The sequence below is a fragment of the Rhagoletis pomonella genome, unplaced genomic scaffold, assembly GCF_013731165.1.
Source record: "Rhagoletis pomonella isolate Grant_MI unplaced genomic scaffold, Rhpom_1.0 Rhpom_scaffold_00011, whole genome shotgun sequence".
In the NCBI taxonomy this organism is placed as follows: Eukaryota; Metazoa; Arthropoda; class Insecta; order Diptera; family Tephritidae; genus Rhagoletis; species Rhagoletis pomonella.
The window spans coordinates 22359054-22371649 of NW_023458565.1; the positions used below are offsets into that span (position 1 = coordinate 22359054).

The following is a 12596-nucleotide window of genomic DNA, read 5'->3' on the forward strand; positions in this document are numbered from 1 at the left end:
TGTCAAAAATATCTGCGTGAAATTTTATATCGACGCATCTTAATACGCCGGCGGGCATCTACACGAATACTTATCTAATTTCAAGTGCAAGTGACAAGTTTATTACAATTAAATAAGTAGTACGTTGTTCATGCGTATCTCTCGACTGAGACAGATTAGGCGACAGACAATTTGTGTTTACCGTTTCCGCTTTGGCCACAATGCATACACTTTAACTAAATAAGTAGACACACAAACTACCTCTACCACAACTACATACATACATTAGGATACAGTTGCATGAGTAGTACAAGTTTGCTAGTAGCTTCATTAAAAATATCCGTATGCTTGTTTTTATGGGGTACAAAGCCAATAACGAAGAAACCTAAGAATCAGTTGCTTGCCGCGTGCGATACGCAGCAAACACGTGAACGGTCTTCGCTTCGAATCAGATTAAAATATAAAGTGAAAATTGGCTGAAGTGAGTGAAAGCGGGGAAAAAAATATATTTGAGTAATAAATCCTTTAAGGAAACAATAAAAATGTCAAAGGATAATCTCGTTTCGATGGAGCAAACGCGCAACGATAATCCGCCACTCGCTGGCTTCATCAACACTGCGTGCCTAGATGCTTGTGAGCAAATTGAGATGCAGGATGTTGTAGGAATGCCTGGTAGTGGTAACGTCAATGGCCTGGATAACAACAGCTACAACAGTGCCGCGAATGGACACAGAGGCAGCAGCGTAAGCGGCGACAGTGGTGCTGGTGCCAGTCCTGGTGGTATAAACGGTGCCGGTAGTCGTCTTGCTATCACCGATATTTCCACCACACCGCCACGTACGGATTCGACGCGCAACAGTTCGGAACGTAGTCTGCCATTGCGCAGCTATAGCAAGTGGTCACCCACCGAGCAAGGCGCTACCTTGGTATGGCGTGATCTGTGCGTCTATACGACAGGCGATCCGAATGGGACGAGTGGTGGTGGCAGCTTGCACAAAATGAAGCGCATCATTAACAATTCGACGGGTGCAGTGCAGCCGGGCAATCTGATGGCGTTAATGGGCTCCAGGTGGGTGGATGTGTTGTGTGGGTGTGTGCGCCTTAGCGAATGTGTTTAAAAGTATTAATGTTTGTGCATGTATGTATGTGTCTTTGCTTGTGCGCTTGAAACGTTGAAGGACCTTTATCTTGTCAACGTCAATTCGCGCCTTTACTCCTATCGAGATTGCTTTTTGTGGCTTTTGCTTGGTCGAGGCGCTTTTCTGCAGAGTAAATATTCGTTGGCTATTTTTCTGCTGGTGAAAGTGAATTATTTAATTAAAAAATTTTTTTTATACAGCAGAAATTAATATTTTCACTAAGTTTAAATTCGGAAGGTATACAAAGCTTTTATCTTGGCTCGTGCAGAGATAAAGTGTAATTTTATTTGTAATCTCGCTGGTCGGCCAAGAGTTGTTTTAGCTACTTGTTTTTTTTTAGTAATAACTTCATTGCGGTTGAGATTCTAGCAAATCATTCAAGTGAAGAAAGCTGCTAGGGTATTTATGCCTATTTACGTACACTTATGTATGTATATACATAAGTATATAGGTATGATATTGTGTAAACAAGAAAGCGAAAAGGAAAACACAAAAATTGTTTACTCAGAGGGGAACCAAATAAGAGATAAAAGAAATCTGAAGTGAAAAAGGTGAATTTCTCATCAAATAGACCAGATCAACGACAAAGCATCCATTAAACCTAAAGTTGCCGAGATAAGACCAAACCAATCTTTCATTTCAGAAATACGTAGATTAAGGAATGTCACTCAAAAAGCCTAGTTGTTACTATATACTTGAAGAAAGACCCATTTAAAAATAAGAACTGCACAGAATACAGAAAACAGAATTCGTTAATACTTTTATGAATTCGTTATTGTTTGAGTTAGTTTTCTGAAATAAAAAGAAATTAAGTGTGCCTGGACCACACTGGAGAAGTAAAACTTACGTTACACATCTATTTTGTCATACTTTGTCATACTTTGCTTAAGGTTATATTTTTTTTTGTCTTCTAATTACTTTTATTTTATTCTGTTTTCCTTTATCTTAATTTTTATCTTTATACTCTATCGATAACAAAATCGATAGTAACATCCAAAGAAATATCGATAACAAAACCGATAAAAATATCGATAACAAAATTAATAAAAATTTCGATAGCAAAATCGATAATAATATTGGTTCGATTAGAAAATCCATAACAATATAGATAACAAAATCGATAAATAAGCGAAAACAAAATCGATAAAAATATCGATAACAAAAACGATAAATAATCGATAAAAAATTTATAACAAAATCGATAGCTAAATTGTTAACAAAATCGATAAATAATCGATAACAAAAATCGATTAGAAAATGGATAAAAATATCGATAACAAAAATTTATTACAAAATGGATAAAAATATATCTGTGGATATCTATGTAGTTTATAAGACCAAGTTTGCTGCAGAGACTTGAGCCTAAAACCTACTATGTATGATTTGAGCACACATATGCTTCGCCTTAAATTGAAAAACTATAAAAACACACCTTAGTGATGCGCTTTAGAATTGGAAGAGCAATGGGAAGAAGAAAAAACACTGAACGGATACGTTTATGTATTAGTGTTAGAAAAACGCACAACAAAGTTCCGCAATTTTATTAAAATCAGTCCAGCCTTTTAAAATAAGTTCACTCGCAAACACAGGTACAGAAGGTTAAGATAGCTAAAAGTCTCAGTATGTCTTCTTCAATAGCCCGCCCTTGGGTGGTTCAAACTAATTTAAGTAGGATTGATCTATGCTGAAAAACTATACCCCTGCTTTTTTATTTTAAAATCAAAAAATATTTAGAGGTCGCTCAAAGCGCTCAGTTTTAATGTGTATTATATATGGAAAAAAAACAATTTTTCGTAGAAATGGTACACAATTGTTAAAATACCATATTTTTCGATTTGAAAACTCTGCTTCTCTTCAGAAGACTTCCAGTAATAATGCCCAATTGTTTATTTAATAATTTTTTAATAGGTTCCCCAAAAAGCCCAAACAAGAAAAATACAATGGGGGGACCCATACAAAATCGATAATATTAAAAAACGGCCAATTAAACAAATGGACTTTATTATTGGAAATTTCCTTAAGATTTTACCGATCGAAAAATAATGACTCTCAAGAGTACTATACCATTTCTACAATTTTTTTTTGTCCATATAAAATACACGGAGAATTTTTATTATTAAAAAAATTTTTTCGCGTATAGCAATCCTAGGAGGTGCACGTCTTAAAAACCCCACTTTACTTTTTTTTTGACCACCCTAATATATATGTATATATGGATATGAATATATGTATATGTGCTTTATGATTCTGTATGCACGGATTTACACGAAAATATATGTATGTATGTATGTACTTGCGTAAACCTGCTTGCACACCTACTTGTACACTTCATTAACCGTTATTACTGCGTTTCTGTGAATGAGTTTCTTGACTTTGCACAATTTCTTCCCTATTACTAACTGTGACTTCGTTGCAAAAATGCGGTCAAGTTTCAGATTACCGTTTTTATTATAGGGCTTCTGGTTAAGAAGCAAAACATCAAATGAATAAGCAGCAAGTCATTGCACCTAAGTATGTAAACCGGAAAAGATTTAATGTGATTTTGCAGTGAAGTTAGCAAATCACGGCTAGAATTGAATTAATTGCAAAATGTTTTGAAATTAAAAAAAAATACATATGAATCTATTTAAAAGACAGATCTGTTGAAAATTTAATTTTAAACTAGTTCTTATCACCAAAACTCACAAAATTATTTCCATACATACCTGTCCCACAATTAGAGCGCACATATTTATGTATGTACATAAACTTTTTTCCTGAAGCAAAGAGATAAAAAGTGATGTATACATTGTACCTGCTGCATATTAATGTATGTACATTTACATATACACAGACATAAGTTTTATCAAAAAAAAAAGTTTTAGATAAGTAAGTAAATATCAAAACCATTTAAAAACATCATAAAAATTAATTACCTGAAAACCTAAGTGATGCATCAAAACAACAAAAAATAAATAAATAAAACAAGCGCATTACAAATATTCAGTGCCACAGCAGCCCGCAGCAGGAATTCTATGTAGAGCAGTTGTTGCTAAGCAATCTCCAATGTCGAGTGACTCCCAGTGGAGGCAGATGTGCATGGAAATAAATAAAGTTTTTTTTTTACTTTTTGTAGTGCAATATATCTATTTGCATTTGTATGTATGTAGTTGTGTATGCATGTATGCAGTGAAAACGTATTATGAATGCAGGTCAACGAATTCCAAGTTTGTTATTTTAATACAATTTATTTATAAAGTATTTATTTAATTTACATTGACAGTGGCTCGGGTAAAACAACACTGATGTCTACTCTCGCTTTCCGGCAACCAGGTTAGTAAACTATGTACATTAAGGTGATCCGAAGAAAAGTTTAAAATGTTTAGCTCTCACCACTTAGCATTTTCTAATGGGAATAAGAAAGTACACGTATTTTAAAAAATATATATTTTTGGAATTTTGGAAAATCTATATTTTTCGATCGGAAAACACTGTTTGTTTTCAGGAGTCTTCCAATAACAATACCCAATTTTTTATTTCAACATTTTTTAACTTTAAACATTTTTAATGGGTCCCATCTTTGCAGTTTTTGTAGTTTTTGGGTGACCAAAAGAATTTTTAGTATTAAAAAGAAGGTTTAAGTCTCCTAAACAGAAACAGAGTCTTACGATCGAAAAATAGAAGAAGAAGAAGAAGAAGAAGGAGAAAGCGGAGGCAATAGGTGAAGGTGCTGTGGTCTCGCTTCAAACCGAAATACGGTTGTGGTGTCTTTTGGACAGCCTGGAAAACTTTAAAATCTAACTACTCATGATGGTTTTTTAAAACACCAAGATGAGAAGTTCCGCCACATCGATGTCACGGGCACACTCCGAATTTATTTGAAAATCTGCTGGAGTTTTATATTTATTTCATTAAGAAATGATTTCATAAACTTAAAAAATATCTGCATAGGAAACAGAAAACTATAGCTGGTCCTTGCTCTTAAGAAATATGCCCTGAAAAGTGTCAGCTTAGGCCTTGTAAGGGTGCGTTCGCACAGAAACCGAAGCCAAGCCGAGTGAAGCTGTCATACAGCAAGCTTTTTTAGAAGCATTTCGGTGTCGATTGCAAAACGGTTATCGACTTTGACTTTTCTATTATATTTGCAGCCACATCACGAACGAAATTTCAAAATTTTTAAATGAAAATTTATTTTTGAGTACATCTTGTCCCAAGGCAAGGTGGTTTGTTGTATTTTTTTTTTGTTGTGATTGTCATCGTGCCTATAATCTGGAAGTGTAGTTTCTCGGTTTTTGGCTGCCGGTACCGCCTTGTCTTGTCCATTAAATGCAATAAATATTTCTTTGCTACCGAATTAATGCAAAAGACTTCGTTCCGCGTCGTTTAGTGTGAACACCAGCAGCTTCGCCCCGCTTCGACTTGTTTCGCTCGGCATCGCTCGGCAAGATTTCTCCAAGAGTTTTGTATATAACGCTTGAAATTCTTTATAGATGCGCTTTATAACGACAATACTGCCCACAATTAGGATGCTTAAATCGAATTTTCCAAAAAATCAACAAAACCCAGATTCACATCCATATTCTTATTCAAAATACAAACTTCCATCAAAATCCTTTATTTGTAAAATAACAAAAAGATACAATTTAAATTAAAGTACGTAATTGAAAATAAGAGCATCCCTAATATTTGGTACTTACCACTTTTCTATGCGTATGCTCAACGCCTCTTAAATTTTAATAGCTTAGATAAGACAAGCAACATTTAATAGTTTATTCATTTATTTCCGCACGTATTTCACTTTATGCCATTTGCATTATCTTTAGCCGGCACCATTGTTCAGGGTGATATTCTGATAAATGGCCGTCGCATTGGTCCATTTATGCATCGCATAAGCGGATATGTGTACCAAGATGATTTATTCATTGGCACTTTAACAGTACTGGAACACTTGACATTCATGGTGAGTTTTTGCTAAGTGATATATGTACTCTCATTTCTACTCATACATACATACATACATTTCAGGCACATCTTCGCTTAGATCGCCGTGTTAGTCATCGCGAACGGAAGGCCATCATAAATGATCTATTAGAGCGCACCGGTTTGCTATCAGCTGCGCACACGCGTATCGGCTCTGGCGATGACAAAAAGATGTGTTCGGGTGGTGAACGTAAACGGCTCGCATTCGCCGTTGAATTACTCAACGATCCGGTCATTTTATTCTGTGACGAACCCACGACCGGACTAGATTCGTTTAGCGCGCAACAATTGGTGCAAACACTCTACGAGTTGGCCAAGAAAGGCACCACCATACTATGCACCATTCATCAGCCATCCAGTCAACTCTTCGATATGTTCAATAATGTTTTGCTGCTGGCGGATGGGCGTGTCGCTTTTACCGGTTCACCACATAATGCGCTCAACTTTTTCGCCGAAAATGGCTATCACTGTCCGGAGGCTTATAATCCGGCTGACTTCTTGATTGGCGTACTGGCCACAGATCCCGGCTACGAGCAGGCTTCACAGCGTTCGGCGCAACATTTATGCGATATGTTTGCGGTCAGTGGTGCCGCCAAACAGCGTGATATGTTGGTTAATCTGGAGATTCATATGGCGCAGACGGGTGACTACCCATTCGATTCGGAGATAGATTCGTTTCGTTCGCCAGCATGGTATAAGAAATTCCATGTGATTTGGTATCGCGCTTCGCTCTCAATGCTGCGTGATCCGACAGTGCAGCGCATGCGATTCTTCCAAAAAATGGCCATGGCTATTATAATTGGCGCTTGTTTTGCTGGCACTACATCGCTCTCGCAATTGGGTGTGCAAGCGGTACAAGGTGCACTATTTGTAATGATTTCCGAGAACACCTATCATCCCATGTATTCGGTGTTGAATGTATTCCCGCAAGGGTTCCCGCTATTCTTGCGCGAAACTCGCTCTGGCATGTATTCGACGGCACAGTATTATGTGGCCAATATATTGGCGATGGTAAGTAATGATCCAATATACATAGCTTCATGTACACTGAATATAATCCGTAGCATTTTGGTTTGCTTAAGTACTAAATCACAAATACCCGGTGTGCTTCGCTGCGCATTAAAAGTATTTTTGTGTTTTTCCTATCACACAAAACGCTTTTGGCATCATTGATAAAAAAGACATTAAACTTAAAAAGCTTTAGAAAAGAAGATTTTCATACAAATTTCCAATTTAGAAATCATTTAACGCCCAATGATCGGATCTAAACCAAATTAGTATGGGTGGGACCATGGGAGATCAAAAGAGAGAAAAAGAATTTTCGAAATCGGTTGACGTGGTCCAAAGTTATGCGGTAACATACATATAAAAAAATTGCGAATTGATAACCTCCTCCGTTTTTGAAGTCGGTTAAAAATCAATTCCATATTCCTGAAGGAGGGCTGCCACCTGTTTAAAAAATCAAATTCAACTTTAGTAAAGGGAATTATATATTTGAAATATGTATTACAGTATGGGTGTCAAATGAAAGAGCCTTAAAAAGTTGTAGTTTGGTAATGTTTTGAACTGAGTTGCCACTTATTTGAAAAGTCAAATTTAAATTATTTATTCTGAAGCTATATGAAAAACTAAACTTTTAGTTTTAACATTTGGAATATTATTGGGGTGTTTTACAAGAGCTACCACCTGTTTAAATATAAAATTCAATTAACTTAAATGAATTATTACAATATAGGTATCAATCGAAATGGTTTTGAAAATGGTTTATCTCTAAAATAGATGTAGGAGGATTGCCATCCATTGGAAAACTCAAAATTTACTTGAATTAATGGAATTAGGTAATTGAAATTTGTATACAAATATAGACGTCAGGCGAAATAGGTAGTTTGAAAATACACTAGGAGGGTTGCCACCTGTTTACAAACTCAAATTCAAAGTTTTACCTTGAAAATATTTTAAACGGGGTTAGGAAAATTTTAAAATTTTCTTTCACGTAATGTAGCACACTGAAATTTCATAAACTCAGCAGAACGGATGCAGGAAATCTGGTAAAATATAGTTTCGAAGCTATTTATAAAGTGGGCAAAGTATCGACTTTCTCCTGGAAATTTAATTCATAATCTTGTAACTCGAGTTTACATATCGCGCACTTTCCTCAAAGATGTATTGTTTCAATATTTGTCGCTTTTGATACTGAGCGCAAAAAAATTCAAAGACCGCATATTTATGTTCCATAAAAAGCTGAATTCAAATTTGTTTGTATAGTTATAATTTGAAAAAAACTTGCCTAAGTACTCTACAAATACTACAGTAAGAACCAAGAGTTTTGGGTGCAGTCAGAGAGAGTTAAAAAAATGCTTTGAGGGCGCTGCGAAGCACGCTGGGTATTTGCTAGTTGAAGATATTTATAACTCAAAGATTACGCCAAAACCTTTCGTCTGATACCCACATAGAAATATTTAGCTTATCATTTAATTGAGTTAAATTTTTCAAAAAGGTGGCAACTCGCCCCAAAAATATTTTCGACAGTAAACTATCCTTAAATCTGCTTTGTTTGACACCAATATAGTAATATTTTATTTATTTTATAAATTTAATAGAATACAATTTTTCATACAAGTGGCAACCCTCTACAGAAATTTTTTAGCCAATAAACTTTCTTAAGCCTCTTTAGTTTGATATCCAATTGTAATATGTAATTTAAGTTATCAATTAAATTATATTTATTTAAAAAAATGGCAGCCCTCTTAAAAAATATTTTCTTAAAATTTTCAAATTTAATTTTTTTTGTTGTCATCTGGGTATTATCAAAAAAAAAGCATATTCTAATCTGTCAAACTGTTTTAGAGTTCCATTTTTATTAGCATATAAAATATAAAAATTGCAGACAAATTATACGCATTCCTTTGGTTAATCAATAATCAATTTTTCAGTTGCCTGGCATGATCATTGAACCATTACTTTTCGTTATAATCTGTTATTGGATAACTGGCTTGCGGCCAACATTTTTTGCATTCAGCATAACGGCTATCTCTATCGTTTTGGTTATGAATGTGGCTACTGCCTGCGGTTGCTTCTTTTCCACAGCATTCAATTCTGTGCCATTGGCTATGGCATATTTGGTACCTGTTGATTACATTTTCATGATTACATCTGGAATTTTCATTAAAATTAGGTTAGTTACTCGTCGTTAGCTTACATACATACACATCTACATTATAAGATTATAAGAGATAATTACCGCTGATGAACGTAAACATGTTCATATGTATGCATGTATGCGTATTCGTCTAATTTACTTACAGCACTTTGCCTATGGCCTTTTACTGGACACAATTCCTGTCGTGGATGTTATATGCGAATGAAGCAATGACGATTGCCCAGTGGTCTGGTGTTCAAAATATAAGTGAGTATTTTTTAATCAAGCGCGCAAATAGAATATTTACGAAATTATATATTTTCTAACTTTAAGTTATACCTAAGATAAGATTGACAATTTTTGAAGACTTCTTATGAAATTTTGTTGATATTTTCCATCGACTGAACTGAAAATGTAGTGAAACCATAGAAAAAAAGAGCCCGCGAGCCATTTGGCGCCAACTGATTCAAATGGCTTTGCGGAAGTTAACGAGAGCACATTCGTCGCCCTTTACACACCAATTGACTAATTGGAGCACGTCCATTCCGCCTGGCGAAAACCGTGACCATCGTCGCCGTGTTGATCTTAGCGAGTTCCATAGTAAGCATCCGAGAACTGGTCAACCTACAAAAGCTGAAAAAGTGGCAAGACTAACTACTGTTATGAACTTTGGTCAACTCAAAAGATCCTGTGTAACCCGACGAAGTGCGATGATAGAGTTGAGATTGCATTCGGCGATTGCAGCTTGTAGAGTCCAAAGCGATACGCTACTTCAGCGGATAATTTAAGTTGCATCCTTCGGTAAACAAGGCCAAATTTCTATTAACCAACAAGGTCTACAAATTACCAAAAAATAATGGCGTTTCTTGCTTTCGCCAGTGTCTAGGTTCGCGTGGCCGCCGTGAAGGTGAAGTCTTCAAAACCGTTAATCTTGACGAGTTATCAGGTGGCGCGTGCAGTACCCTAAAGGGTCTTCGCTATTGGGTAAAGAAATGTTTGCTGTTGATAGGAATCCGCTTTGTTGACGGGTTTCCCGGCTTAAATAGTGGCACCACCTGACAAATGAGAAACAACGAGAATGGTAATCGATAGGTTTTGACCTTGGTGAGGTGGTTGGCCCCTGCCGTGTGTCCGTGTGTTATTCCTGATTTGTGAAAATCGTGGAGGTGATCCAACGATTAAATCCGTCAACTAAGGATATTCCTATCAACAACAAACACTTATTTCCCCAATAGCGAAGACCCTTTAGATATTTAGACTTCTGTACTGCACGCGTCACATGATAACTCGCGACCTTCACCATAAACGCCTCCGCCAGAGAACCGTCCCAATAGCGTTGGACACCGCCACTACTACAGAAGATATTGCGGTAACTTTACACTCACAGGAACTCAAATGGTGGACGGCGAATTATCAGAAAAATTAAGCAGATAACCTAACGGGGTGATCAGTCCGATATAGCTATTTTCTTCACCGCAAAGAACATAATCCTTTCCTGTACGAAGTCATGAGAAACCATTTCTGTCACATGGAAGAAAGAGTTCAAACAATTTAGTTTTGTTACATTTGACAGCAGCCGACTCTCTTCCTCCGCATAACAACCGAAATTTCGCCACCAGGAACTAGTAGGACACAGTCCACCAAGCTACAGAGATGTCACAAAACAGTGCTCTGGAAAGATATGCGTTGCTTTCTGATTCGTCAGAACATCATTTGCATATCGAGGCGCGGATGACCCTTAAAAGAGAGAAAATTGTGTGCCTTGTATGTATTTCCTGGTCGGGTGCTACCATAGACCTACTTCTTGGAAGCAGAACCCCTTCCTAGGTACGTCAGAAGGTATCTCTATAAAATCACAGACGAGCTCCAGCACTATACATAACAACCACTGAATCGGACGCTGTACAGAGGAGATAGTTAACGACCATCACCGCGATGCCAAGTGTTAGTCTCCTCGGTCTGTGAATGCCGTATTCGGAATTCAATCAAGCAAACATAGCAAAGCAATAGCTTCAGCTGCCTCAAGTAACCCGGCATAATAACCATCTGGATATTACAGATAGTAGAACTCCTATTTATCCAGACTCGATCCCGGCGTACTCAATATGTATGTAAATATTGCCGAAATAAATGAAGCCGAACCCCCAATCGACTACCACGGTGCCGCTGTGCCTCCACCATACTTTGCTGAAATTTTAATATCAATTTCACTACTGATAAACAACAAAGCTTCTGCAGCTGTCGACTTGGCAAATTAGCTATTCAAGTGCCGCTGAAGAGAGTTGACAATTTATATTCAGAGTATGGGCGGAGATCCTGTACCCAAACTCACAGAGTCAAAGCTACCGACGTTGACCTTATAAAAGCAACAACAGTTTACATGGCGAACTTAGCTTAGTGGGTAAGACAACTGGCTTTGGACGCCGGAGTTGCGAGTTCAAGTCCCAGTAAACCCGATGGCGAAGTCTGTGTAATTTATTGCTGATTTTCGACAACACGTATCATTAGAAACGGCCTCAAGCTCAATAAACTGATGGAAAAAAGCTCTACAAGGTGATATTACCTAAAAGGGACACCTGTAAAATGACAATCCCCATATCCAGCGAAGGATTTCAAGTTTGTTACTCTGATGGATTTAAACTTGAGGATGGGAACACTGGGGCCGGCGTATATGGACCTAGATTTAAAAAAGGTGTTCCGTTAGACATATACCCAACCATATTTCAGGCGAAAATATTCGCGAATGTTTTCGTAGACAGACTAATGGGGCAACAATAAACATCAAAGCTAGTACATAGGCAATAGGTAATTGGGCAACAATAAACATCAAAGCTGGTAGATAGTTGTAAAATGGTATTAGAAAAACTAGTAATAAGTAGCGCAGTTACCTTGTGGTCTGTTCCAGGCCATGAGGTCTTCGATAGCAATGGAAGGGCTGGAATTTGGCGCTCAACGGAGCCTGATCGGCTCTGAGCCTTTCTGTGGTCAGTCCGAAGGATAAGCGGCAAAGCTCCCACGGAGATGAGATGCCTCTCAAGCTGCAACCCCAAGGCAATCTAAAAGTTTACCAATTCCGTGGAATATCTGAGTGGATGCTAAAGCTTAGTAGAGAGGGTTTAAAAACTCTCGCCAGAGACCTGACAGGACGCTGAGGTACCGTCTGCAAAAAATTGGGCATACTGAGGAGTCTAAATGCAGGTTTTGTGAAAAAAGTTTCCATTTCCTGCTCGCAAAACCTGTTCGCCTCCCCAGAGAATCCCATTTTTTGCAGACGATACCTTAGCGTCCTGTCAGGCGTGTTCATCTAAACGCATAAATGCCTCGTAACCGCGTAAGTAAAGCTCGTAAATAAACCAATTAAGTAGGTTTACGTGGTTACG

At 37.2% G+C, this 12596-nt stretch overlaps 1 protein-coding gene across 1 annotated transcript in view; it reads left to right on the forward strand.

The window, feature by feature from the left end:
• The first annotated feature begins 376 nt into the window (after positions 1-376).
• Positions 377-12596, forward strand: part of LOC118746849 (protein scarlet-like) — a 13641-nt gene continuing 1421 nt past the window's right edge. Inside the window, exons 1-6 of the mRNA XM_036480799.1 lie at positions 377-1048; positions 4381-4430; positions 5921-6057; positions 6123-7088; positions 9011-9252; positions 9383-9483. Coding sequence (XP_036336692.1) covers positions 522-1048; positions 4381-4430; positions 5921-6057; positions 6123-7088; positions 9011-9252; positions 9383-9483 — 2023 coding nt within the window. The 5' untranslated portion in view covers positions 377-521. The remainder of the gene's footprint in view (positions 1049-4380; positions 4431-5920; positions 6058-6122; positions 7089-9010; positions 9253-9382; positions 9484-12596) is intronic.